The 23,970-nt window shown below is 42.8% G+C and overlaps 1 protein-coding gene across 31 annotated transcripts in view; it reads right to left on the minus strand.

The window, feature by feature from the left end:
* Positions 1-23,970, minus strand: part of KCNMA1 (potassium large conductance calcium-activated channel, subfamily M, alpha member 1) — a 1,077,241-nt gene that overhangs the window by 176,176 nt on the left and 877,095 nt on the right. For 9 of the 31 annotated variants that reach the window (XM_006837432.1, XM_006837417.1, XM_006837415.1 and 6 more), the window contains one exon: positions 22,085-22,093. The exons of 15 other annotated variants lie outside the window; for them this stretch is intronic. In XM_006837432.1, coding sequence (XP_006837495.1) covers positions 22,085-22,093 — 9 coding nt within the window. Of the gene's footprint in view, positions 1-15,474; positions 15,649-22,084; positions 22,094-23,970 lie in introns of all 31 variants that reach the window. 7 more of the 31 variants (XM_006835933.1, XM_006837411.1, XM_006837412.1 and 4 more) reach the window with 2 other exon arrangements.

Genomic DNA, 23,970 nt, shown 5'->3' on the forward strand with positions numbered 1-23,970 from the left:
GAGCAGCTGGTAGGTTTGAACTACCAATCTTGTGATTAGAAGTCTAATATGCTTATACTACAGTACCACACCAGGACTCCCCCTAATCTCTGGAGGAGATCAAATCAAACCAAAGTGACCCATTGCCATGAAGACAATGTACAGTGACTCTACATGACAGAATAGAAGTGCCTCAGAGAGTTCCCAAGGCTGTCATCTTTACAGCAGCAACCTGCCACATCTTTTCCCCATGGAATGGCTGTTGGGTTCAAACTGCCAACTTTTGAGTTAGCAGCAAAGCCTTAACCAAGGGTCTTTCTATGATGGAGAAAAGACAGGAAATGTCTAACGGATATCCATCATCATCTATCTTAACAGAGAAATCTGCAAATGAGCAGTGCTTCCAATAATCCTTCTACTGCACATTGTACATCCACATCCAAGACTTCCCAGCCTGTGGCCTGAGCCCCTTCCTCCCTGCCTGCGATGTTAGCATACATTCTGTCATTTTCTCTGCAAGACTCTCCTCTCCGCAGGTCATCTCTCTCTTTTTTTTTTTCTTTTCAGTAACACCTGTTTAGGGCTTTGGCTTTGAAGCATCCCTGCTGGATATGTTCTCTCAGTTGGATACGTTACAGGCCATATGTGGAAATTTACTCATCTGTACTGAAGAAATGACCAGATCAACCTTGACAAAATGCAGAGAACAGTTCAAAGCCACTCAAAGGCAAAAACAGCATGCATGGAGCAGCCTGGAAGAACTCTGTGAGCAATCAGGAGCTTCCTGCTCCTTCCTTGTCTTGGGCAGAACCAAGAGAATGGCAAAAATCGAGGCACTTATACTTTAGACTGAAGAAGGGAGTAACTGTCACTTGGGTACTGGTGGATTTAGTCCACCTATGGCAAGTCAGAGCCAAATACTGTAATAGATATGTTGTTTTTGTTAGGTGCCATCAAGATGGTTCAGACTCATAGTGACTCTGTCTAGGGTTTTCCAAAGAACAGCTGGTGGGTTTGAACCACCAACCTAGTGACTACAGACCAGTGCTGCACCAGAACTCTGTAATAGGTATGAATGACCTTAAATATGTCCCCAAATTTGGGCACTGATCTACAAATCGACCCCTAACAGAAGCACTAAAATTTCGTGTCATTTTGACTCACCGGAAAATAATCACAATCGATGAAATTAACAAAACTAAATGCAAATGCTATAAGAGCTTGATTTTCTACAGCAAATGCTCTACATACCCAAGTATCTTTTGACTGGCGATATCCCTGCTTCTTGCTCCTCATTTGGAAAAGAAAAAAAAAAAAAAAAAGATTTTTGCCTCCTATGGATTCCCCCCGCCCCCATTCTTTGCTTCTAGAACTTCTTTCTCAACATTTATTCTTATCAAAGATATTAGTTTGTTATTTTCGTGATCCATCAGCTATGCCTTTGTTAGTATACATGTGCTACGTTTTCCTCCCTCTTGAATGTTTTTGTGTATCCAGTTTTTTATGTTTACACATAAAGATTATATACAAATCTGCTCAGAATGTTTTAGGAAACTTCACGGATCTGGGTGATCATGCTTCTGGCATACCATCAATTCATTTAGCTTTAGGTTGAGAATCCCTTCATTTATTCATTCTTTCTCTCATCAAATATTTACTGAGCTCGAATCCTTCAGGCCATTTGCTGCTCAAGCGTTCTTGCCAACACAGAGAGGCCAGCCAAGGATGACCTTGGAAGGAAGTAGCATTCATGCTTTCTCTCTACTAAGCACCATCCAGCAGGCTCCAATTCAGAAAGCTGCCATTGGCAGAAAAGGAGATCAATTTCATCTCAGCCGTCACTCCACTTTCAGAGGTGGCCCACACTCTGTGGTGCACGAACAGCCCTCCAGGCACTGTTCATACAACCTGCACGGCTCGTGCCCTGGAAAGCAGTTTCCTCACTTCATTTAATTCTCTCTCAGTGCAGCTGATGGACGTGGAGGCAGATTTGCCCCAAAGGCTTCCACTTTGGGCAAACAGCAGGTTTTCTCTGTAGCTTTAGGAACCTTTGGTGGTACTCACTTGCCGTGTCTAAGGGGATAGAATGAAGGCTTTTCAGTTGACTGAGTGAGTCCAGAAAAGTTTTGCTCTTGCCATTTCCTATAGATGTGACAGAATGTCTCATTTTGAGACTGACCGAATAAGATGGTCAGAGATTTCCAGACTAAAAGCTCAGCTCGTGTGACCTGGATATCAGAAGAAAGTCTTCTCATAATAAAAATCTATGGGCATGTCCAGTCGCCTTCTTCCAAGTTGAGTATAATCTTGTAATTGACAAGAACTCTCAATCTCTTCTCTGAGATTTCAAATCTGTGTATGATAAGACTGGGCAATTCCAGCTATCCATTTAGAATCCCTTTGGGAAGATGGCTGGCTCGGATACAGAACCATCTTAGTATAAGGTTTGGAAAGTTGGGATGGAGAATTCCTCAATTATCTAGAAAGTTCAACATGCTGGTGTAGGAAAGGCCCCAGAGAGAGGAAGGGCAACAAACATTTTGTCATATTTTATATCCAGATGTTTGCATTCTCAGCATGCATGCCTGACCACTATGACAGAACCCAGGACTCAACGGCTTTTCCAGGCTGTTTCAATGACGCTTTGGGGCCGATGGTGTGTATCAATGGTGCAGTCATGGATACTAACATACAGACACAATGAAAACAGACAGAGGTCTTGTGTACATAGAGACAAAAAGGAAAACACAATTGTGTCAGTCTGCTTATTTGAAATGCCACATGACATTCTAAGATTTTGTATGGCAGAACTTCACAGGAAATGTGTTTTGTATTTCTACCAACAAGTGGTTGAAAACCACAGTGGATTTTAAATGAATGGGATGTAAGTTACTGATTATTATTTTTTCTCTGCATTGACTGAAGGAGGCATGTTGTCTCCCTGAGAAGGTTACCTATACCGTTGTCGACGATTCAGTTCCAACTCGGGAATCCTATAGGACATAGTTGAGCAACCATATGGTTTCTGAGGTTGGGATCTTTACGGTAGAGTACAGCCCCATCTTTCTCCTATGGAGCTGGTGGGTTTGATCAACCAGCCTTTCTGTTAGCAGCCAAGTGCTTACTACTGTGTCATTAGTTGTACACAAGGATTTAAAAAATCATTTCCATTAACTGTGACCGAAGTTACCCCATGCAGCTCGAGCTAAGATCCTCAAGGCTGACCACCTGTTCCAAATGTTGGTACCCACTTAACTCCTTTCTGCTGCTCAGCCTGGGTCTTGCCAGCAAATGAGAGCTGCCTACCTTCTTCGTCACCAATACACTCAAGAATGCAAGCCTGATTCAAAATGAGAATGATGAGGGAGGAAGAAATCCTGGTTAGAAAAAGGAAGTAGAGCATGTCCCCAGGACCAAAGATGGTGGATGTAGTTAGGTTTCCAGTCCTGGTAGAGACAGACATAAATCCTCCTCCAATAAAAAGAAAACCCACTGAGTTCAAATAAGAAACACGACTGCCCGCTCAGCTGGGGACAATTAAGCTGCTGAAATTTAACTAATGGAATTCAACTGCTTTAGAGCCATTAAACTTACTTTAAAAAGAGTTTAGCTTTTTAAAGACTTTGCATTGGATAATGCACTTCAGCAGTGGAGCCCTCTAAGCTATAGATTAGGGGTGGGGAACTTCAGGGCCCATGGGCCATATGTTGTGAAGTGCTGTCAAGTCAGTTCCAAACAGGGTTTCCGAGGAGTGGCTGGTGAGCTTGAACCACTGACCTTGCAGTTAAAATGCACTGGTTAATTCAGTGCATTAACCCACAGCGCCACTGCAGGACTCAGTGGGCCATATAAGACCCTCAAAATTACTTGGTCTGGCCCTGCCAAGGTAACTGCAGTTTCAGCCATCGCATTAGCTGTGAGTTAATTGAATATGTGACCAAATATAGCAGGCGTATTTTTAAGTTGATAATTTTGTATGGCCCGCAAATCTTGTTATAAAGTGGGTTGAAAAAAGGTTCCGTATCCCTGCTGCAGATCATGCTTAGTAAGGCTCTATGAGCAGTTCAGCCTTGTGGTCTCTCCTTCCTCAGCCTCCAGTCTGCTATCTCTCCTCCAGTGGTTCCAGGGAGCCGGTTTCCCAATTCTCTTCTCATCACAAGTCTTCCACATCTTCTTCCAGAAAAAGGCCTCTTTCCAGTCCAATCACTTTCCTGATCAAATAGCTTACAAATTTTCTATTTGTATTATAGACCAAGAACAAGACTCTTCACATCCAAGGCTGCACCTCCCAATAATGAGACCCAATTTTACCAGTGTGGCACTATAGGATAAGCACCAGCAGCTCCTCCGAAACCCTATACAGGGTTACTATGAGTCAGAACTGACTTGATATCACGTAACAACAACAACATTTTACAATTTAGGAGTCCCCAGGTGGCCAACTACAGCCTCTAGTATGACTCACACTTTAACATACAGAAAATAAAAATTCTCAAAACTGGATTAATAATCAACATCATGATAAACAAAGAAAATATTGAAGTTATTAAGGATTTCATTTTACTTGAAGCCATAGGCATTGTCCATGGAAGCAGCAGTCAAGAAATTATATGGCATACTATGTTAGACATGACAACACTCAACAACCACCACAACAAACATTAGACAGTCCTGTTGCAAAAGACCTCTTTAAAGTATTAAAAGGCAAAGATGTTACTTTGAGGACTAAGGTGCATCCGACCCAAGCCATGCTATTTTCAAGCGCCTCATACGCATGTGAAAGCTGGACAATGAATAAGGAAGATTGAAGAGGAATTGATGCATAAAAATTAGGGTGTTGAGGAATGTTATAAATATCATAGACTGTCAGATGAATGAAAAAACAAATCTGTATTGGAAGGAGACAATCAGAATGCTCCTTAGAAGTGTGGATGGCAAGATTTCATGTACTCTGGTCCTGTTACGAGGAGGGTCCATTCCCTGGAAAAAGACTTCGTGCTTAGTAAAGTAGAAAGTTAGTGAAAAAGAAGATCCTCAATGAGATGGCTTGACACAGTGACAACTACAGTGATTCAAACGAGGCAACAGTTATGAGCAAGGCCCAGACCAGGCAGTATTTTCTTCTGTTGTGATTCAGAACCAACTCTAGGGCACCTAACAATAAACAACAGGTGGTTCATGGGAGCTCTGGTGATGTAGTGGCTAAGGTCCCAGCTGTTAGCTGAAAGGCCGGCAATGGGAACCATTCATCAAACCACAGAAAAAGACATGACAGCCTGCTTCTGTAAACATTACAGCTTTCAAAACTCTTCGAGAAGTTTTACTTTGCCCTATGGGGTCTCCTTAAGGAGCTCTGGTAGCGTAGTGGTTACGACTCGGGCTGCGAACTGCAAGGTCAGCAGTTCAAAACTATCAGCGGTTCTGCAAGAGAAAGATAAGGCTTTCTGCTCCCGTAAAGACTTACAGCCTTGAAAACTCCTTGGGTCAAAATTGACTTGCTAGCAATGGGTTTAGATGGCACAAATAAGCAATCAACTACTTACCAAAGTGTTAGGGGTTCAAACCTACTCAGTACTGCTTTGTTAGAACAACCTGAAGATACACTTCTAGAACAGGGGCAGGGAAACTTTTTCTGCCCAAAGTTATACCACGATTTGTGGGCCATACAAAATAATCAACTTAAAAATTAGCCTGCTATATTCTATCAAACATTTCATTAACTCACCCCTGATGTGATGGGTGAAGTCCTGGTATGGCGCTGTGGGTTAATGCACCAGACTGCAAAGCCGTTTGAATTGCAAGGTCGGTGGTTCAAGCTCACCAGCTGCTCCTTGGAAACCCTATACAGGGTCACTATGGGTTGGATTTGACTCGACAGCACTTAACAACAGCAACAATATGATGGCTAGAGTTCTGGTATGGCGCTATGAATTAATGTGCTGGATTGCAAAGTCGGTTTGAACCGCAGGGTTGGTGGTTCAAGCTCACCACTGCTCCTTGGAAATCCCCTACAGGGTTGCTTTGGGTCGGAACTGACTCGATGGCTCTTATCAACAATAATGGGATGGCTGGAATTACAGTTGCCCTGGCAGGGCCAGACCAAGTAAGTGATTTTGAGGGCCTTATATGACCCGTGTGGCATTGCGGATTAATGCACTGGCCCACAAAGTCGGTGGTTCAAGCTCACCAGCCGCTCCTTGGAAAGCCTATACACAGACTCGGTCTCCCTATGAGTCGGAACTGACTTGACTGCACTTAACAATAGAGGTTCGTGGGTCTAATGTTACCCACCCCTGATTTACAGCCTAGAGGACTCCGTGCACATTATCCAAATGCAAATTCACGAAGTTAAAGTCTGTTTAAAGAAAGTTTAATTACTGGTTCTAAAGCAGTTGGAATCCATTAGTTAAATAGTCCCCAGTTGACCAGGCAGTTTCAAGTCCTATAAGGCCCTTGAAATCATTTGGTCTGGCCCTGCCAAGGCAACTGCAGTGAGTTAATTAAAAGTTGTGGTACTGCAGGGTCAGCATCGGACTGTGAATCACAAGGTCAGAAGTTCAAACCCACCAGCTGCTCCTTGGAAACCCAATACAGGTTTGCTATGAGTCAGCACCAACTCGGCAACTCTTAACAAGTTTTAAGTTGATCATTTTGTATGGCCCACACATGATGTTATAAATACCCATTTGGCCCTTGGCAGAGAAAAAGGTTCCCTACCCTTGCTATACTACGTCCTGGTATGGTTCTGCGGGTCATTGCTCTCGACTGTAATATGGGTTTGAACCACAAGGTCAGCAATGCAAGCTCACCAGTCACTCTTCAGAAACCCTGCACAGGGTGGTTGTGAGTTTAAACCAACTCGACGGCACTTACCAACAACCACCTCTCCTATGAGACAGAACTGACTCATGAGCACTTAAAACAACACAAACAATGCTCAAAAGGGCTAAACAGTCTTTCAGCAAATCTTACTAGGTCTCGTTTTCGTCCATTCACTCCCCAGCATGACCTGTTTATAACTCCATCATGAAAACCGTTGCCATTACCCCAAACACCAAGATCTTTCCTAGGAGTTCACTAGCACGCGTCCTAAATTTGTTGGCCAGAGGACACACATCCCTTTCAAATGAAAGCAGCATCCTACTAGAAAGATGTGTACCATATGAAAAGGGGAGAAGCCCTGGGGGCGACTGAGATGCATGCTGTGGATCTACTGCTCCTTACCGTCTGTCTGCTTGTGATTTGAAGGCAGGGAGAAAAGGCGCCAAGGCAGCCGCCTGACAACCTCTCCTGAGTGGCTTTATACAGCTATTGGTCTGATACTAATTTGAGACAATGCCCAATCACATCACAACAAATTAGCCACAGCCACGCCATCACAATCAACTCAGGGGGCTAGCCTGAGTGCGGGCTGGGGGGTTTCCAGTCTCTGCATGCTGCAAGCTCCCACAGATGTTTCTAAAAGCCTCTTCCCAGAGGCCCTTTTAGAGAGGAATTAAATGCAACTTTGACTTAATTAACGTTTTAAATGATAATGAATACAACGTAGATTCATAGGAGGCATTTACATTGTGTTGTGAAATTGATAAAAATTTAATAGCTCTTTGTTAATAAGTTATGTCTCCCTAGCTCCATAAAGCCTAAGGCTCTGCAAACTTGACAATGGGTCTGATCCAGGCTCCTGGTTCAGGTGGAAGAGGGAGGCAGGAGACAGACTTGACATTTGCTCCCACCCTGCTCTGATTCAAACCTCTGTCTGCTCATCAGGACTTAATTTCATAGAGGAAAGGTCAGGATTTGTGCTCTAGGCAGAGTCTTGACAAGAAAGCTCAAGTGGAAGGTGGTGTGGTCCCAGCATCTGTCACCAGGATCCAGGAAAAAGAGATGAAATGGAGAACTGACCAAATCTGCTCTCCACCTTGGAAGTAAGAGAAGAACGTGCCGTCTATGGTCAGGAGCTGTCAGTGTTCACAAACAAAAATGCCAACATAATTTCCAGTAAGGTCCTCTGTTCAGCTACTGTGACCCACCAGCAATGGCCTTTCTAGTTTTCCTGAGAGCCAAGCCATGTGTCATTGGCTATTGTTCTTGGTGTGGGAGGGGTCCAAGTGATGGGGTACACACAAAAGAGCCCTTCAGCACCACTCACCCTGACCTTTGTCTTTCTTGTCTACCAACCCTGCAAGAAAGAATTTCTTTTGAAAAGTTGCCTGCTTTTTTCCACTTTCCCTTCCACTTTCATTCATACACAATGTTTCTTTGTGAGCATATCAACAACCCAGGTATCCCTGACTTTTCAAAAGTTCATTTATTGCCACTTTATTTTTACTAAAGACCTATGTTACTGCCTGTTTCCACAAACCAAAAAAATTACCAGAGAGGATTTTTACCTTTATGGGAAGAACAAAAAATGCTAAAAGAGAAACCAGTGGTCCGCGTGTTTTGCAGCGAGTTGTTAAAGTGGCTGCTTGCACGCTGATCCGAGAGATGCAAGTGGTCAAGCTCTTTCCCCGGGAAATACACTCAGCACCTCAGCATCAAGCCGCCACAGCATCACCTGTGTCTTGTTAACACTGTATGTTAGTGGTATGTTAGGTTGAATGTGCTATTTGGTATGATTTGGTAGTTTACATCTTGGCTTTGGGTGTGGTACTGTAGGGTAAGCACTGAACTGCAAGGTCTGCAGTTCAAACTCACCAGGCACTCCTTGGAAACCCTACACAGGGTCACTATGAGTTGGAAGCGATTTGATGGCACTTAATAACAACAATCTTGGATTTGAGAATGTTCAAAAAGTTTTCCCATATAAACTAATGGTAATTGCTACTTTTCCTTAGGCCATCTCAGGTTACCAATGCTCTACTTTCAGATAGCTGGGAAACTTGTACTTGTGGTTTAATTTTAGGGGTGAGGGACTTGGAAAACGAGGTTTCTAAATGCAAACCTATAACCTCATCAACACTAAACTGAAAACAACAAGCCAGCTATTCATTCTGGGTAACAGCTGAAATGGTTTGGTGCTACTTTTTTAAAAACTTACTATTGAATTGATTACCTCTCATGGATGTCAAAGTAGAACTGTGTCTCAAAGACTTTACGTTGGCTGACATTTTGGAAGGAGATCACTCAACCCTTTTTCCAAATCACCTATGGGTGGACCTAAAATGCATAAACCGATTTCATTACCCATGGGCACCTTTGGAACTGCTAAGAGGGGCAATTGAAGAGATACTTCGTTAAGGAAATTTTGACCAAGCATGCATTTTGCCTTACAAAACTGATTTCAGTAACTACCGATTCTGTAAGCTGTGACTCGCAGCATGTAGGAAAGAGTATTTCCACTCATCCTATTGCTAAGCATTGCTACCACAAATGCAATCGAGAGTCTCCCACTTCCTTAGCACTGTTTGCTATCCACAAAAAGGTGCCTTAAGAGGCGCCTCCCAAGAACAATTGTAGTCTTGTGGAATGATGAAACAGCTGCTGATTTTGACTTGCTTTCCTATTCTTACCTCCTGCAATGAAGTACAAATGGCCAATCACAGTGGATGGGCTGAGGTCACCTGGAAACACACACACCAGATAGAGAGATGATACATACCATTGCATGTGAGAAAATGGGAAAACTGCAGGCCTAGAATGGATGGACTTGAAACACAAACAAGGAAGATGAGCTAAATGGATTTGAGCAGACTTTCTGGTGCCTCTCCTGTTTGTATCATTGGCAGTGATGGTGACAAGGGTAGGAAGAGGGGCTCATGAATTCCAGAACTCAAAAGCATAATAAAGTTTAACATTGGGGAGCTTGAGGCAGTAACCCAAAACTCTCTCTCTAAGGAATGAGATATAGACCACTGAGTTTTAAATGCACCTTATTACATTAAAATCTCTCTTTACTAGGCTCTCAGCATAGGGTCTGTGCTAAAATAGACATTTTCCTAGATCTGTTTGCACCTTCTGCCCTACTATCTGATTTTATGGACTTCAAAATGCCATTAGTTCACTCAAGTGACTTTTGTAGCATTGACAATGGTACTTCTCTGCCTGCACGAATCAAAGGCTATTTGTGATAAGCTGATTTTATTTGTTGTTTATTATCTGACAAGCCCCAAGATTATAACAACCTGATTTCTGTATGTCTCCTTTCAACCTAATCGTATTGGACTTTTCCTTTCACCTTAACCACTGGAGTCAAATGCCTCCTTGTATCATATATTTATCCACGGAATAAAACTCACGCACAATTTAAAATTAGCTACTGCATTTGCAAACGGCTGTATGCAATTGCACAGGTTTAAACTATTAGTAAATTGAACGGTTGGTGTGAGTAATCGCACGTGTACTTTAGATAAAACTACTTCCAGGAGCCGTTCTGAAGACCTGCTTCTCTTCCACATGATTAATGTGTTCATGTCACAGTTCCTGATGGTTGGTGACTGGCTTCCTGTCAGGCAGGTCTCGGCAGGTTTGAATCAATATGGTCCTGTGTTGTCACTGCATCATAATTGTAATGGTCCCCTTCTATTAGATTTAACAATCCAGTATCAGGCAAGACAGAAGTAAAAAGAATAAACTTCTAATGAGAGATAAAGGACCATTTTACACAATTACACTGAAGGAATATGGAACTGATTGGAACTTAACCAGTGACCAATTGCCATTGAGCCTGGTGAGCTGATGGACTGAAGACCACCAGGTTCCTTAGGGTGTCCATGGCCATGACCTTTAGGGGCAGTTCTCTAGGCCCTTATTCCAAGATGCCTATGGGTTAGGTTCGAACTGCCAACGTTTCTGTTTGCAGCCAAGTGCCCAACTATTGACACCACCCAGGGACTCCCACCTCTAATTTATATGCATGTTTAGGCTGCTAGGTGGAGTCCTGGGATGGTGCCATAAGATAAGCACTGGCTCTCAAGGTTGGTTTGATTCACAGGGTCGACAGTTCAAACTCACCAGCCGCTCCTCAGAAACCCTACACTGTGAGTTGGAACCAACTTCACGGCACTTAACAACAACAACAACAAAATGTTAATAGGCATATATATATATATTTTTTATTAGACAGTACTAGAGTACAGTTAGTTGAAAAAAGCGTGGAGTCCCTATCACCCCCCACGGCTTTTTACAGAACTGGTACTCCTATATAGGAACACTTGGTGGTGGTGGTTGTGTGCCGTGGAGTCGGTTCCGACCCATAGCGACCCTGTACAGGGTTTCTGAGGCTGTAAATCTTTACGGGCGCAGAAAGCCTCATCTTTCTCCCACGGAACAGCTGGTAGTTTCCAACTGCTGACCTTGTGGTTCGCAGCCTGATTTGTAACCACTACATTACCAGAGCTCCTAGGGCCACTTAACAGCAACAAAATTAGGATGACCAGAAAATGAGGTGCTGACTTATTGCCCCAAACAAAATACTTATTAGTCACTAGCAAGTGCCATGGATCTGTAGCATAAGCACTAGACAGCAAACCATAAGGTCAGTAGTTCGAGCCCACCAGTTGCTCCATGGGAGGAAAGATGAGGCTTTCTGCTCCTACAAAGATTTACAAGTTCAAGTTTTCAATGGCACTTAACAACATCATTGGTCACTATTTGGTTTCCTTTTCTGAGGCTGTTTTTATAACCCTTTGGTAGACTAGTCTTCCCTCTTTGAACTGAAGACCTTTTTGTTAACACAGTCTGGCCTTCTGTCTCCTTACAAGTTCAACAGAAGAAGACATCTGTCACAATAGTATGTGACTTACCAACAGTGCAAGCATAGTCACACCACCGAGAGGTGCTCTGAGCTGGCGTTTCCTGCTGTTAGGGTTTTAAAACTGTGTGAACACTTTTAATATATTACAACTCCTCTGGGAACGGGCTACTTCTCTTCCCACTTCAGAAAATGTGTAATGGGACTTTGTGTTTCCATTTAAAGTCCCTTGGAAGCGGAAATCTTTCCCTTTAGAAGAAATAAAAAACTGGTAAAGAGGGAGACGAAAGGGAGAAATGAATTAAGCAGTCTCCAAAGCACACAGACTCAAATGGGAAACTGCGACCAAAGCAAGCTCCGTAATAGTATAATGACGTTTAATGAGTGTCTTGGGAAACAATACAGACCGTGCATAAAAGACAAAGGGCAAAACCCATCATGGCTCTGCTGACACTAATTCAAAATGATTTTCAGAACAACTCAAGAATGTAAGAGAAGTAATCTGATCCACCCATCTGACCTCGCTTTGATTCAAGGGCCCTTCTCCTGCCATTTCTAATTGTCAGACCCTCTACATTTCACATCTGCTCATATTTAATGAAAAGTCCAATCCCACCACTGCTCTTTGAGTCAACCAGCTCTGTCAAATGGGTACCACCCAGCCCCACCAGCAATGAGGGAAGCCCAGGGTTTGCTATTGAAGCTTTGCCAGCGGAATGCTGCATAGAGATAGACACGTTTTAATCAGAGAAGAGGGGCTTATGTGGGTGCATGAAGGAGCTCATGTTGGAATGGATTTTTCTAACTTATTATTGATGGTCAAAGGTGAGTGGTCTCATGCAGGGACGGATGAAATCTGTTCTTGTTTGATGAAGTGACCATGGCAGGGAGGCTGATGAATCAGAGGGACACCAAGTCCCTCCAAGCTGTCAGGGTCAGTTAAGGCATCCTCTGTACAGTCTAGAGCTCTGTGTTTTCCATGGCAGGGCTGAGTTCTAGAGGATAACAATATCATTTCTGTGATGTAGCTGGCAGGACAAGACAATTCCACCCCAAGTGTTTTCTCCTCTTGCTTGCTCCTGTACTCCAATGAAATTGCAGAACTAAGAAATCCCTCAAATAGTGGTTTCTCTTGGATACAATGAAAATCAAACACGCTGGGTGCAACGGGCCCCAAGTTGGGGACCGAGATTTTGCTGTGATTAGTGTGGGTGGCTACTGCCAAGACTTGACCACAGACCCTACGTCAGAGCCAGAGTAACCCCTTCCTTTGTTCCAGTCAATCTCTGGACAAGATTTTCGAGCCCAGTGGTTATTTGAGGACAGAGGAACACATCTTGACCAAGGAGTTGCGCCTTTGGCAGAGTGATGGGTGGCTATCTCTGACACCACCAAAGAAAAGATGGCCCAACTCTGCTGCCACAACTCACTGCTTGGTCCAAGTTTTGCTCTTTTTCCACAGCTCCTGTCTTTAAATCTGATGTCTTTCCACACATTGCAAATAGATAACTTTTTGATGTAGTTGTGACTTAGGCCATCGCGAGAATACCAAATGAATTAGAGAGAACCCTTGTGGTAGGAATAAAGAGGTAAAGATTCGTACTGAGGCACTCACTCATAAACTCCCGTGGCACTATTCTGGAGGAACAATGAACCATGAATCAGAAAACCCCACCCTAGACTTACGTTTTCCAAATGCCTGTACTACAGCTTACTGCACAGAGCACATCTCAGCCTGGAGCTCCAGTTACAAACAGCAGTGCCCAGCAAGGTACACCAGTCCACTATGCATGGTACACAGTTACAGTTCCCGGTCCTGCATGCTTCCAATGACCATTCTCATTGGGACCACTTCTAGCATGAGAACAAGCGAGTTGACCAAATTCATTTTTCAGGGGACCAATTGCTTAAGAGTTAAGGGCTCTTCTTTCTACTATTGTCAGTATACATTAACTCCAGTTGGGTATGGAAGTGGTCACACACACAAAGTGTTGGTGCTTAAAAGGGAAGGATCATCCCTTTTAAGTAGGAAATGTCTTCCATTCTGAATATTACAAAAAAAAAAGTGAAAATAAGATGACAGCCATTGTGGAGGAAGGTAGAATCTCCACTGAGTAGTATCCAATCTGTCAGGGTGGGGCTCATAAAAGGAAATGCAGATAGGTCTCTTGGGATACAATAGTGAATAATTGTTATCAGGACTGATTGTGAGGTTTGGAAATGTAAAGGTAGACGTTTAGTAGCTAGGAGGGGAGTGACTAACTTTGTGGTATAGGAGCCGAGGTCCCTGGGACCATCAAGGGAGAAGAGCGGAGAGCGGGACCCTACCCAGAGAAGCAGTGATGTCAGAGATGAAGGCAGAGCCGATGATGTGGAGAGATGGAGCAGCTGGGGAGTTTAGACACAGAGAGGGAGAGGGGCTGTGTGCTGTCGACTGGGGGTCAGGCTTGCAGGGTGTAGCCTTTGGTTGGTTGACGATGCATGGAAGGGATTGTAACCATGGCAATGAAATGATATATGCTAGGATGAATGTAAAACTAATGGTCTCTCATGTAAACTATCATATAATTCACAATAAAACATTTAAAAAAATAAATAAATAAGATGACAGCCATATTTGAAAACTTGCAAGTCCTCGCACAGATTCACAATCTCTTCTGCCCTTGGACAAGAACCACACCCTGTGCCTCAGTGTGCAAAGTGGCGTTTCAGGAATATCGAGTTATAAACTACAGCAGTGAAACACGGTGCAAGCCACAGGGTGGGGAGGTCTTGGGAATGTGGCACAGATGTCAGTTTTGACAGCTACCAGTTACATGGCCTTGGCAGGTCCTCTAACACTACTGAGCATGCAAAAAACTAAGACAACAGACCCAAAAGACACGTGCTATCGATTCAAAGAATCACTGAAATTCACAGCTTACATTGTGTTTTGTTTTTAGTCAGGATCAGGATTGCTACAAGAGACTTTACTTTTAAAAGCGGTTGTGGGGAAAATAAAAGATAGTAATTGAAAGATCCTTTGAATAAGTCATATTTCTGAGAAAAGGCTCTAGAATCTACCAGCCTATAGAGATTGGCAAATTTAGAATACATTTTTCACCCAAGAATTTATGGGAAAATCGGGCATTGAAGGATAAGGATAAACATTAATGGGACCCAGGAAATCATATGTAAATACCTAATAGGATATAAACTCTGTCCTACTTAATTGTTGTTGTTATTGGGTCTGACTCCTAGTAAGCAGGTATAGCGTTTCTGAGGAGCGGTTGGTGAGCTTGACCCATCGACCTTGCGGTTCAAACCGGTTTAACCTGCAGCGCCACACCAGGACTCTCTGTCATAGTTTAGAAACTATCTAAAGTCACTATAGACAATTTACGGTAAAGCTGGATTCCTGTCACTACATCCTCTTTCTTCTCGTCAGTGCAATCCATAACGTTTCCACAAACATTAAGATACATACTTTCATGTATTTATGTTTGGATCCAGTATCGGATATGCTGTAACATTAATTAGTTTCCATTTCCATTTATTTAGGAGAGAGAGACTATCACCAGAGTATCATATATCCCAGTTCTGCACACAATTACAAAAAGCACAGTGAGTTCACAAAACCGGAAGGGAGGCAGGCCTTCCTCACACAGACACAGAAACAGAGGCAGATAGGACACCACGCAAGAGGTTACACTGGGGAAAACGCACTAGCCCAAAAGACTCACGGAACCACAGGCACAACACAAGACGGGGATGATACCACAGACAGCACAGACGTGGAACTGCATGTGTCAGATTAAACTTACAGGCACAGAAACTGGTGGAGCAATCATTAACAGAGACAGAAGAAAGTGGGAAGGTTCTCCCAAGGGTGTCCACGTTACCACGCACACGGCCTGACATGCACGAGCAGTCACGCTCAGAACGTCCGCAATCAAAACAACATGCTCGTCTCATTCTCTTGTAGATGGACATCTTAGCTAGAACCATGGGGTTGGATGGGAGGAGAGGAAGAGCGGTAGTTAATGGCAAGGTTACACACAACAAGGCAACTGGAAGGGAACTGAAAGGATTTAACACAGGTCTTAGTTCATGTTAACAGTCTTGACCCAGAAAAAAAAATGCAGAGTGATTATTCATAACAGTTTGGTTGTACATCAAAAAAGCAGTGAAAATATGAATTGCTTCTATAGTTCCCCTAGGCTATGGCATATTATTTTTCTCCCTTTGGAGAAGTGAGTGACCACAGGAAAAGCATATGACTGATTACAATTGGGTTCTTGGAGGAGGCGGAGGAGCAAATTAGAGACAGTGAAAACGTAACCAACAGTTTTTTCTCCTGGCACAATTAATACAGAAGGGTAAAATAGATACATGGCTAATCAGTTAATTGCTTATTTGGTACCTTTTTTTTTTTGCAAGATGCAAAACTATTTCATACATGGGCTTTCTAATTTCCATTCATTTCTGGGCATTAGGCAGAGGCTGGGACAAGCTTTCATCCAATTAGATGTGAAACGATTACGTGTTAATATAGAATCTGAGGATGCCACTGCTGAACTTCCCGAGGGTGAGCTTACATGATGCCTACAGGAATTTAAATTTACTCTTGACAGAACAAATATCCAAATCTGTCCATATAAGAAATGCAGCTACTCAAGGCTAATGCTGCGTACTTGACATTAAAGGCAGTTCACAAATAAGAAATCACCAGAAGCATATGAGATGTTGGTCTATTGGAATGCATTTAACTACTCATGGGTGTATTTTCTGCTTAAAGCTGAGACAATCTGAAAATTACATCTGCCTTTTCCTCTTCACCCACCAAAATTTCAGAAAACCACCAGGCTTCTGGTTCATAACCTTTTTTTCCACCCTCTCATAATCAAAATCTGGGCCAGAATAGAGTCGATATTACAAAATGTAAAATAGGAGAAGAGATCCATTTAAAAGACTGAAGTTCCATGTAGCATTAGTAGCTCTTCTAAAGCTACGTAGGTTCTAGGGATGTAACCCAAGGGCTAACCTTCTAGAACAGTTTGGACATCACGGTGTAGTTTTCAATGCTCTTCACCTTTAATCCTTCAAGCCAATTTATACTTCAGCACAAGAGAAGCATGTGTACCTCAGTTTGATGCTACAACAGGCAAACATGTTTGCAAATCACTTAGCATGAATGGACCTGCCTTGTTTGTTTTTTCCCTACAGGGTTGGAGAACTCATATTTCCTCCAAGCATCCCAGCCACACAGTAAGCCTTAGCTGGAGAGGTGTTAGTTCTTCAGTCCACACCTTCCATTTGGAACATCTTTCCCCTCTCTTTCTTTGTGGAGAACGGTTGTTGCACTGTTGCTTTAAAACATGACTAGTGGATTTACCCTCTTTGAATGTCACAGTCACCATTACCTGGAAGAGGGGCTTAAATCTCTCAAATGGGTCAAGTCCTGTTCTAAGACCTTTATGACTTGCCATACACTTGATTCGTCAAGCAAGGGTGGCATTATGGTTGGGGGAAGAAACAAGTACTGAGGGAGATGAATGAGAACTCTCTTCAGCAGCCACTTCATTCCTGTACCCTTGGCTCGTGTTTTCCATGACGTGTTCTTTTCACAATTGAGCTAGTCAGGTGTTTGGATCATCATGCATCCAACTTCAGCCCTGTGCTACACCATTTACCACCCCCACCTCCCCCCCCCAAAAAAAAGTTCTGCTATAGCATTTGAATCAGAGGAATTTAGAAGGCATGGTACAAAGGTCTGAATGGCCAGACAGCTCAACCAAACAAACACACAGCCCTGATTAAAGTCAAGAGATGAGGGAGGGAGGGGAAGGCTTCAATTGAAGATATGAAAATACTTCTCAGTGTATCCAGATCTGGTGGTCAACGTGGAGACCACTCCCTTGCTTTTGCTTTCTTGTTTTTTGACTAGAAATGTTGATTTGTTATATATACAGGAGGAGGAACATGAGAATGACTTTCTCATTTTACCGCAGATAAATTGTTTTGAGAAAAACTTTAATCAAATGCTGTAGCAGAAGAGAAGCCCATCAAACTCTGATATGATATGCTTCTAGCTAGCAACAGTCCCCAGTGTTCATCTCCATTCTGCCATTTTGAGTCCATATACAATAATAGAATCTGACACATTTATGGAGGGTGGGGAAAGTTTATATATATATGCACACACACCCTCTTTAAGGACAAGGGGAGGATAATGGGGGCAGAATAACTTTTGAAAGTATTTTGTCAGAAGCAAACTCATCATAATAGGCAATTTGTACCTCCTACTCTGTAAAGGCTCAGAGCTAAGCACAGTGTTAAACCAGTGCCTCTCAGAGACAGTCTGCAACTGTTATTGTTGGCTGCTCGGGGGCCCATGCATTGTTTTAAAATGTCATATTGTTAGCATGCAGGAGCAAGCTGAAACTGGTCACTGAAGCAGCACAAAACCATTTGCTAAAAGAAGATTCACTGTTAATTCTAAGCAGTCACATTCCAAAGCAGCATATGCGTAAAAAGGAAAGCATGCCATTACACGTCATTCCTTCCCAGTGGGCTTTACACTCACACAAAATACAATATAGAACTCTCAACAAGACAAATAAGCACTACCACAAAAATAATCAGCAAAGAATGATCAATGAGAAGCCCAGAGGACAAGACAGAAACAGTTAAATATGACTGAGCCCTGCACATGGACAAACCTTCTGAATCACTGTGGCTAGACCAAGCTGAGAGGATGACTCCCTCCTTCAATGTCTAGGAACAGTCCACTTTCTTTGCCCCTCAGTCCTGGGTCTTAACCTCTATAAATTCTGGGTCCAATCTTAAATGTTAAGACCAACTTTGACCTCAGTTCTGGAGGGTATGTGGGACTTGAAGGATGTGTAGCAAAAATTTCCTGGGGCATTATAACAAGTCTAGGGCAAGCTCTTTAATGAAAAACTGATGAGGATGTACCTCCCTAATGGTCTATGTAGGCAGCCTGTGTGGAAAATTATACTTTTTACATGGAAAATAGAATTGCATCAAAATTCAACCATAGACTCCCCCAAATTGGAAAACACCACCCCCATCTCCTCTCGCTTCCTAATCCCTCAGTTTTGTTTTAGTAAATCGTGGCTATACTAAACCACTTATACTTTATTTCCTTTTTTTCAGTGACTGTCTTCTTTTCTAGAGTTGGTAGTTAGAAGGGTTGTTTCAGAGATCCCGAAGTTAGGGTTTCACAAAGCAACACTGAAGGTTTCTGTATTCATTCAATATGACTTGGCAACACAAAGTGCCCCTCACTCCTTTTGTGTTTCCTTCTTGTTTTACGAACATTGCTCTTTCCAAAGCCCCAAGATTTTAGTAACAGGCAGTAGATCTATGAGGACATCTAGTGGACAAGTGTGGAAGAGCAGCTAGTGAAGAGATGGCCCGAACTGGAAGGGCTTTCTCTGAATGGCAGCAGGAGTAGCCTTAGCTGTCCCTAGGAGTTGAACTGTATGCTGATTCCTTTCAGTTTGACTGCTTTGCACGATCCAAGGGAGATGCTTAAGGGCACTGAAGAAGAAAGAGTGACAGATTCTAGGAGCTGGTCCTAGGATGGTCAAACCCTTTTTGCAAGCCTGAGCCAGTCCAGAAAAGAACCACTTCATGAACTGATGGCCGGGTCTCCTTGAAGTTCTCTTTCCTCAGACAGGAAACAGACAAGAGTGTGTCCTGAGCGGCTGTGCATACTGTAGCTACTTGTCATTCCGTCTTAGGGTTCTTGGAAGTTTATGCTCAATTAATTACACCCACAGGCAGACTTAACTCTGGGAAAACAGAATATGTAAGTCTCTTGGGGATGCAGTTTTGTTACTGTCCCATGTCACAAGTTTCTTGTTCTTGGAACAGTGCCACATATTGAAATAAGATACGTGGTTGCCAAGAATGAGACCCAAGATCTCGCCTCCCTCCAAACTTTGTCCTAACAGTTTTACAATTTGAGGCAAGACTTTTATATGTTTTCCTTCACCACAAGTACGTGACTATTCATCCAACAATTCTATTAGGACTTCCTAGTACTATTTATAGAGACAAAATTTAAAGTATCTCCCTAATAGGCTTCATCAAAGCTCACTGTTTACTCTTGCGTGTCTAAACACGCAGCTTTCTTGGACAACTTTCTCTACATTTTCAAAGGTGTTGATCATGGCATGAAAAGCTACAGAGAAATAGCCGGTCCAGACTTAGTAACTACTCTTCGCTTGAGTCAAACTCACAGTCAGAAGACAACCTCAGGTTTTCTGCTGGCTAGCTCTTCCGAGTCAACTCTGGAATGGAAGACTGTTGGATTCTATCCTAGTCTATGTTCAGCACCATCTGCCTTCTGCATAAGCAACCCAATTGTTCAGCCAAATTCTAATTTCAGAATCTTAATTTCCAAGGTGGATTGGAAGGGTCGTAAAAAGCAGAACTTGACTGAGGGGTGAGGTGGAGTTTTCCCACTGTAGGGGGGATCTATTTTAGGTTTCAAATGGAGCAAATGAAGACTGGAGTGGTAGGAAAAGCTGTCATGATTCTAGTCACAGACAATCTTCAGATCAGAATCTCATGTTTAAAATCTAATAATGGTGAAGTCCAATAAAGGAAGGATAATTTCCACAACTGAATCCTGAAGCTGGTTGTAAGATGCTAGGCAGCAACTGAAATTATAAATAAAAATGTTCATGCAAGAAAAAGTCTATGAAGGTTTAAGGTTGTGGCATTTGTTTGATAGGAGAAAATGTTCTTTTCAAGTCCGATAAATTAGGAATGGTGTCTTCACTTAGTAAAACTTTCCCCATTTGCTTCTGGAGGAAGAAGAAAGATCCTGCCGGTGGTTTTCCAAGAACAGAAAAAGGGAAAGTGAAAAAGCTAGTTACTGTCAGCAGCATGGAGCACACAGTGAGGTGATTCTGCCTGCAACCATCATATTCTGCAGAGGGAAGGCAGAGGATTTGGCACTAGAATTGTTTGTTGATAGGCATCCTATTCCCCCTCCAGTTCTGATGGAATCGTTAGATAGATGAGGAAGATCTTCAGGTATGACAGGGGCTGAGGTCATCCTTAAAGGCGCTCTGCAGAGGAAGGGAACCAGGGAGTCAATTTTGGCAAAACTGTGCTGTGTTCTGGGTCGCTGTTTTATTTTGCTTTTACATTGAGTTTCCATACCGGTTACTCTCCAAACTCTGAAAAGCACACCAAACCAGGCTGACTTGCTTCTTCTGCTGCAAAGAAATATGAGTGGATCGAACCATCTTCTCCAATGAATTCCCCAATTATCGGACTAACCCAGTCTGCAGTGTGAGCACACTGTTCAGTGATGTCTCATGTATATAAATAAGACCCTTCTGCCCAGTGCTGGCATCAGTGAAATCCATATTGTTCTAAGTCACTTACAGAAATACTGGCCATAAATGCTCTTTCTCAATTGTCAATCTTGTTGGGTGACAGAAGGTCCTACTTTTTGAGTAACAAAGTCAGGGGCTCAGAGACTTACACTTACTTGCTCAGACTTCTATAGAGGTCACAAATGTCATGGAATGTTCTCCTTGAGTATCTCTTTAGCCTTGCTTGAATAACAAAACATATCTTCTGAGATGCCTGACTCACACGCATAAAGTAACTAGGTACAGATAGCATTGTGGACAGTTATTAAAAGAGACACTTGATTTTAGAGCAAGGGGACTTTACAGACTATAGGAAATAATTACCACTATGGAATACTTGTCTCCAGTAAAGCAATTTAGAGGTTTATGTTCCCAAAGTTGGGTACACAATTCATCCTCTGCCAAGCACTTTCTTGTATAGCGAGGCATTTATTTTGTAAAACACACTTCATTCTCTCTACAGAATATCTCTATATTTATATATGAAAAGATATACTTTTACATATAAAGTGCTGATATATATCATATATACCACAACATATGAATATATAACGCAGCATATGTTTTCTTCAAGATATGGCGCTCAACAGCAGGGGAGACTGAATCTAATTTATCAAAGGCAAGCATGACAGTGGCTTCCAATTGATGAAGCATCTAGGGGTGATTATCTCAGCCTAATCTGTGTCCCCTAAAAGTCTGGAGACAAGTCCTTCAAGAGAAAAACTGTTGTCAAGGTCTTATTTTCAAATGGAAAACTCAGCACCAGGAGTTTGGCAAGAGGCTGTGGGGTGGAGTGACTGAACAGAGTATTTTCCCTGTCATACTCTCTAGCTCCAGTTTACTCTGGACGGTTTTGAAGGATGAGGAAGTCAGGGGCATGATGTTACTGCAACATGCAACATAAATACCCAAAGAAAAAGAAACTGAAATTATACAAAAAAATGAAAGGAATATCTTTTCTAGAGAAAGACAGAGGGGACTGAACTTTGGGCTGCTGGGAACCCGTTTTACTCACAATAGATCACTACCAGTGTGCAGATAAAATAGAGTAGGGGCCATATTCCAAGGCAGCAAAGAGAAAAAAATAAATCAAGAATACGTCAATGATTAGAAGTTAAAGAAAATGTCGTCCAACACATCAATTCAGACATGCCTTGTCCCCTAGGGGTCCACCCTTTGGCAAACTTTCAGAGGCTGGGGGAAAAAACATGTAAATTATTAGAACCAGTTTTTCATACAAAAAGAGAAGATGGGTAAGTAGCAGGCCGTGCTCCTTGGCCAGACAGCTGAATCTGACTTTCATCTTTGACGCAGAGCTATGAGGAAATGGAAAGAGACTCAAATATTAAACTATACTCCCACAGAATTTTCAGAAATCTGCACACGGAAGGAAGGTCCACATTTGATATTTCTCTGGACAATACGAGTAGGACATGAAACTTTTAAAGTTATTGAAGGAAAGTGATTGGGTCGGGGACAAGGAGGGAAGAAGGAAGGGGAAGAGTTGGGGTTGGGGAGAAGGGTTAGGGATCTGTGGATCAAATCCAATGATTGTCACTCTTAGTAGCCTTGCCCACATGGACACGTATCATGCCACTGTGAATTTTCATAAACAGCCTACCTAAACAGGTTTGGACAAATGACCATGTGGATTAGCAGTCCTCTTAGTCCTCGACAGGACACCATGCAATGTGTGGCCAAAGGGATGAGAACCAAGAATGCATCGTCAATATCCCTAACTTTCCGTAACTGGATTAGTTGCCAATAACCAAGGATTGTACCTACGTAAAGTTTCTTAGACACCTAAACACACCTTTTCTGATTTCCTCACTTGCCTATGCTGCATTGTTGTTGTTGTTAAGTGCCATCGAGTCGGTTCCGACCCATAGCGACCCTGTACAGGGTTTCTGAGGGTGTACATCTTTACGGGAGTAGAAAGCCTCATCTTTCTCCCGCAGAGCAGCTGGTAGTTTCGAACCGCTGACCTTAAGGCCTATGCTGCATGGGGAGGCTTATTTTCAATCATTTGTTTTATTCTAACTACTTACTTCTCTTACCTCCTACCCCACCCCCTCTTGCATACTGCCCCCAGTAACAGGTTTATGGCTTTTAGTTATGATGTGGACAATTCAAATGGCTGTCAAATATTAATAGTGAGGCTTCTGAGTCCCTCTTTATGGAAGACTCCAGGAGGGATCGTGTAGACAAGGGACAGAGACCCACGTCACAGACTTGACTTCATCAAGGCAGGTCTTAGCAGTCATCTGCACCATGCATGATAGAATATCATAGGCTTCACTAGCGATCCAACTTTAAGGGAAATGAACTCAATACAATTATTTTAAACAATTATATGCCTCTCTCTAAGATGAAGTGAAAGGCACCTGCTGTTTGCTTGCTTGGAACAAAGGTGGAAAAAACACATGAGAGGCTCCATCCTTGTCCTAGGGCCTGCAAAAATGGTCTGCTGTGTTCCAGGGGGCTGACGGGGCACTGCAGTAATCTGAGAAGCTCCCGTCCATCCTTCTGCTTTCTCTGTCCAATCACCAGGCAGATTTTTCAATATAAGAATCAAGGCTGTTTCCTTGCTTAAACCCTTCAGTTTCCCACAATGGCCCTGTGGGTGTTGGTTGCCATCAACTTGATTCTGACTCATGGCATTCTCCTGTGACTTAGAGCTCAGCTGCTCTGTGGGGTTTCCCAGGCATCTCTAGGTGGGTTTATGCCATCCAGGGACTCTCACAATGGCCTACACAACCCTTTAGGATGTGGATCTTGGCCTTCTGTGTGAACCTCTTCTCGTATCATTCTAGTCTCAAATCCTGTCAGCCCACTGGCCTTCCTCTGTCCCTTGAAAACTAAAAAACTGCTGCTTGATTCCTGGTTTGGCCCTTGCGCTTC

The sequence above is a fragment of the Chrysochloris asiatica genome, unplaced genomic scaffold (assembly GCF_000296735.1).
Source record: "Chrysochloris asiatica unplaced genomic scaffold, ChrAsi1.0 scaffold00020, whole genome shotgun sequence".
Lineage (NCBI taxonomy): Eukaryota > Metazoa > Chordata > Mammalia > Afrosoricida > Chrysochloridae > Chrysochloris > Chrysochloris asiatica.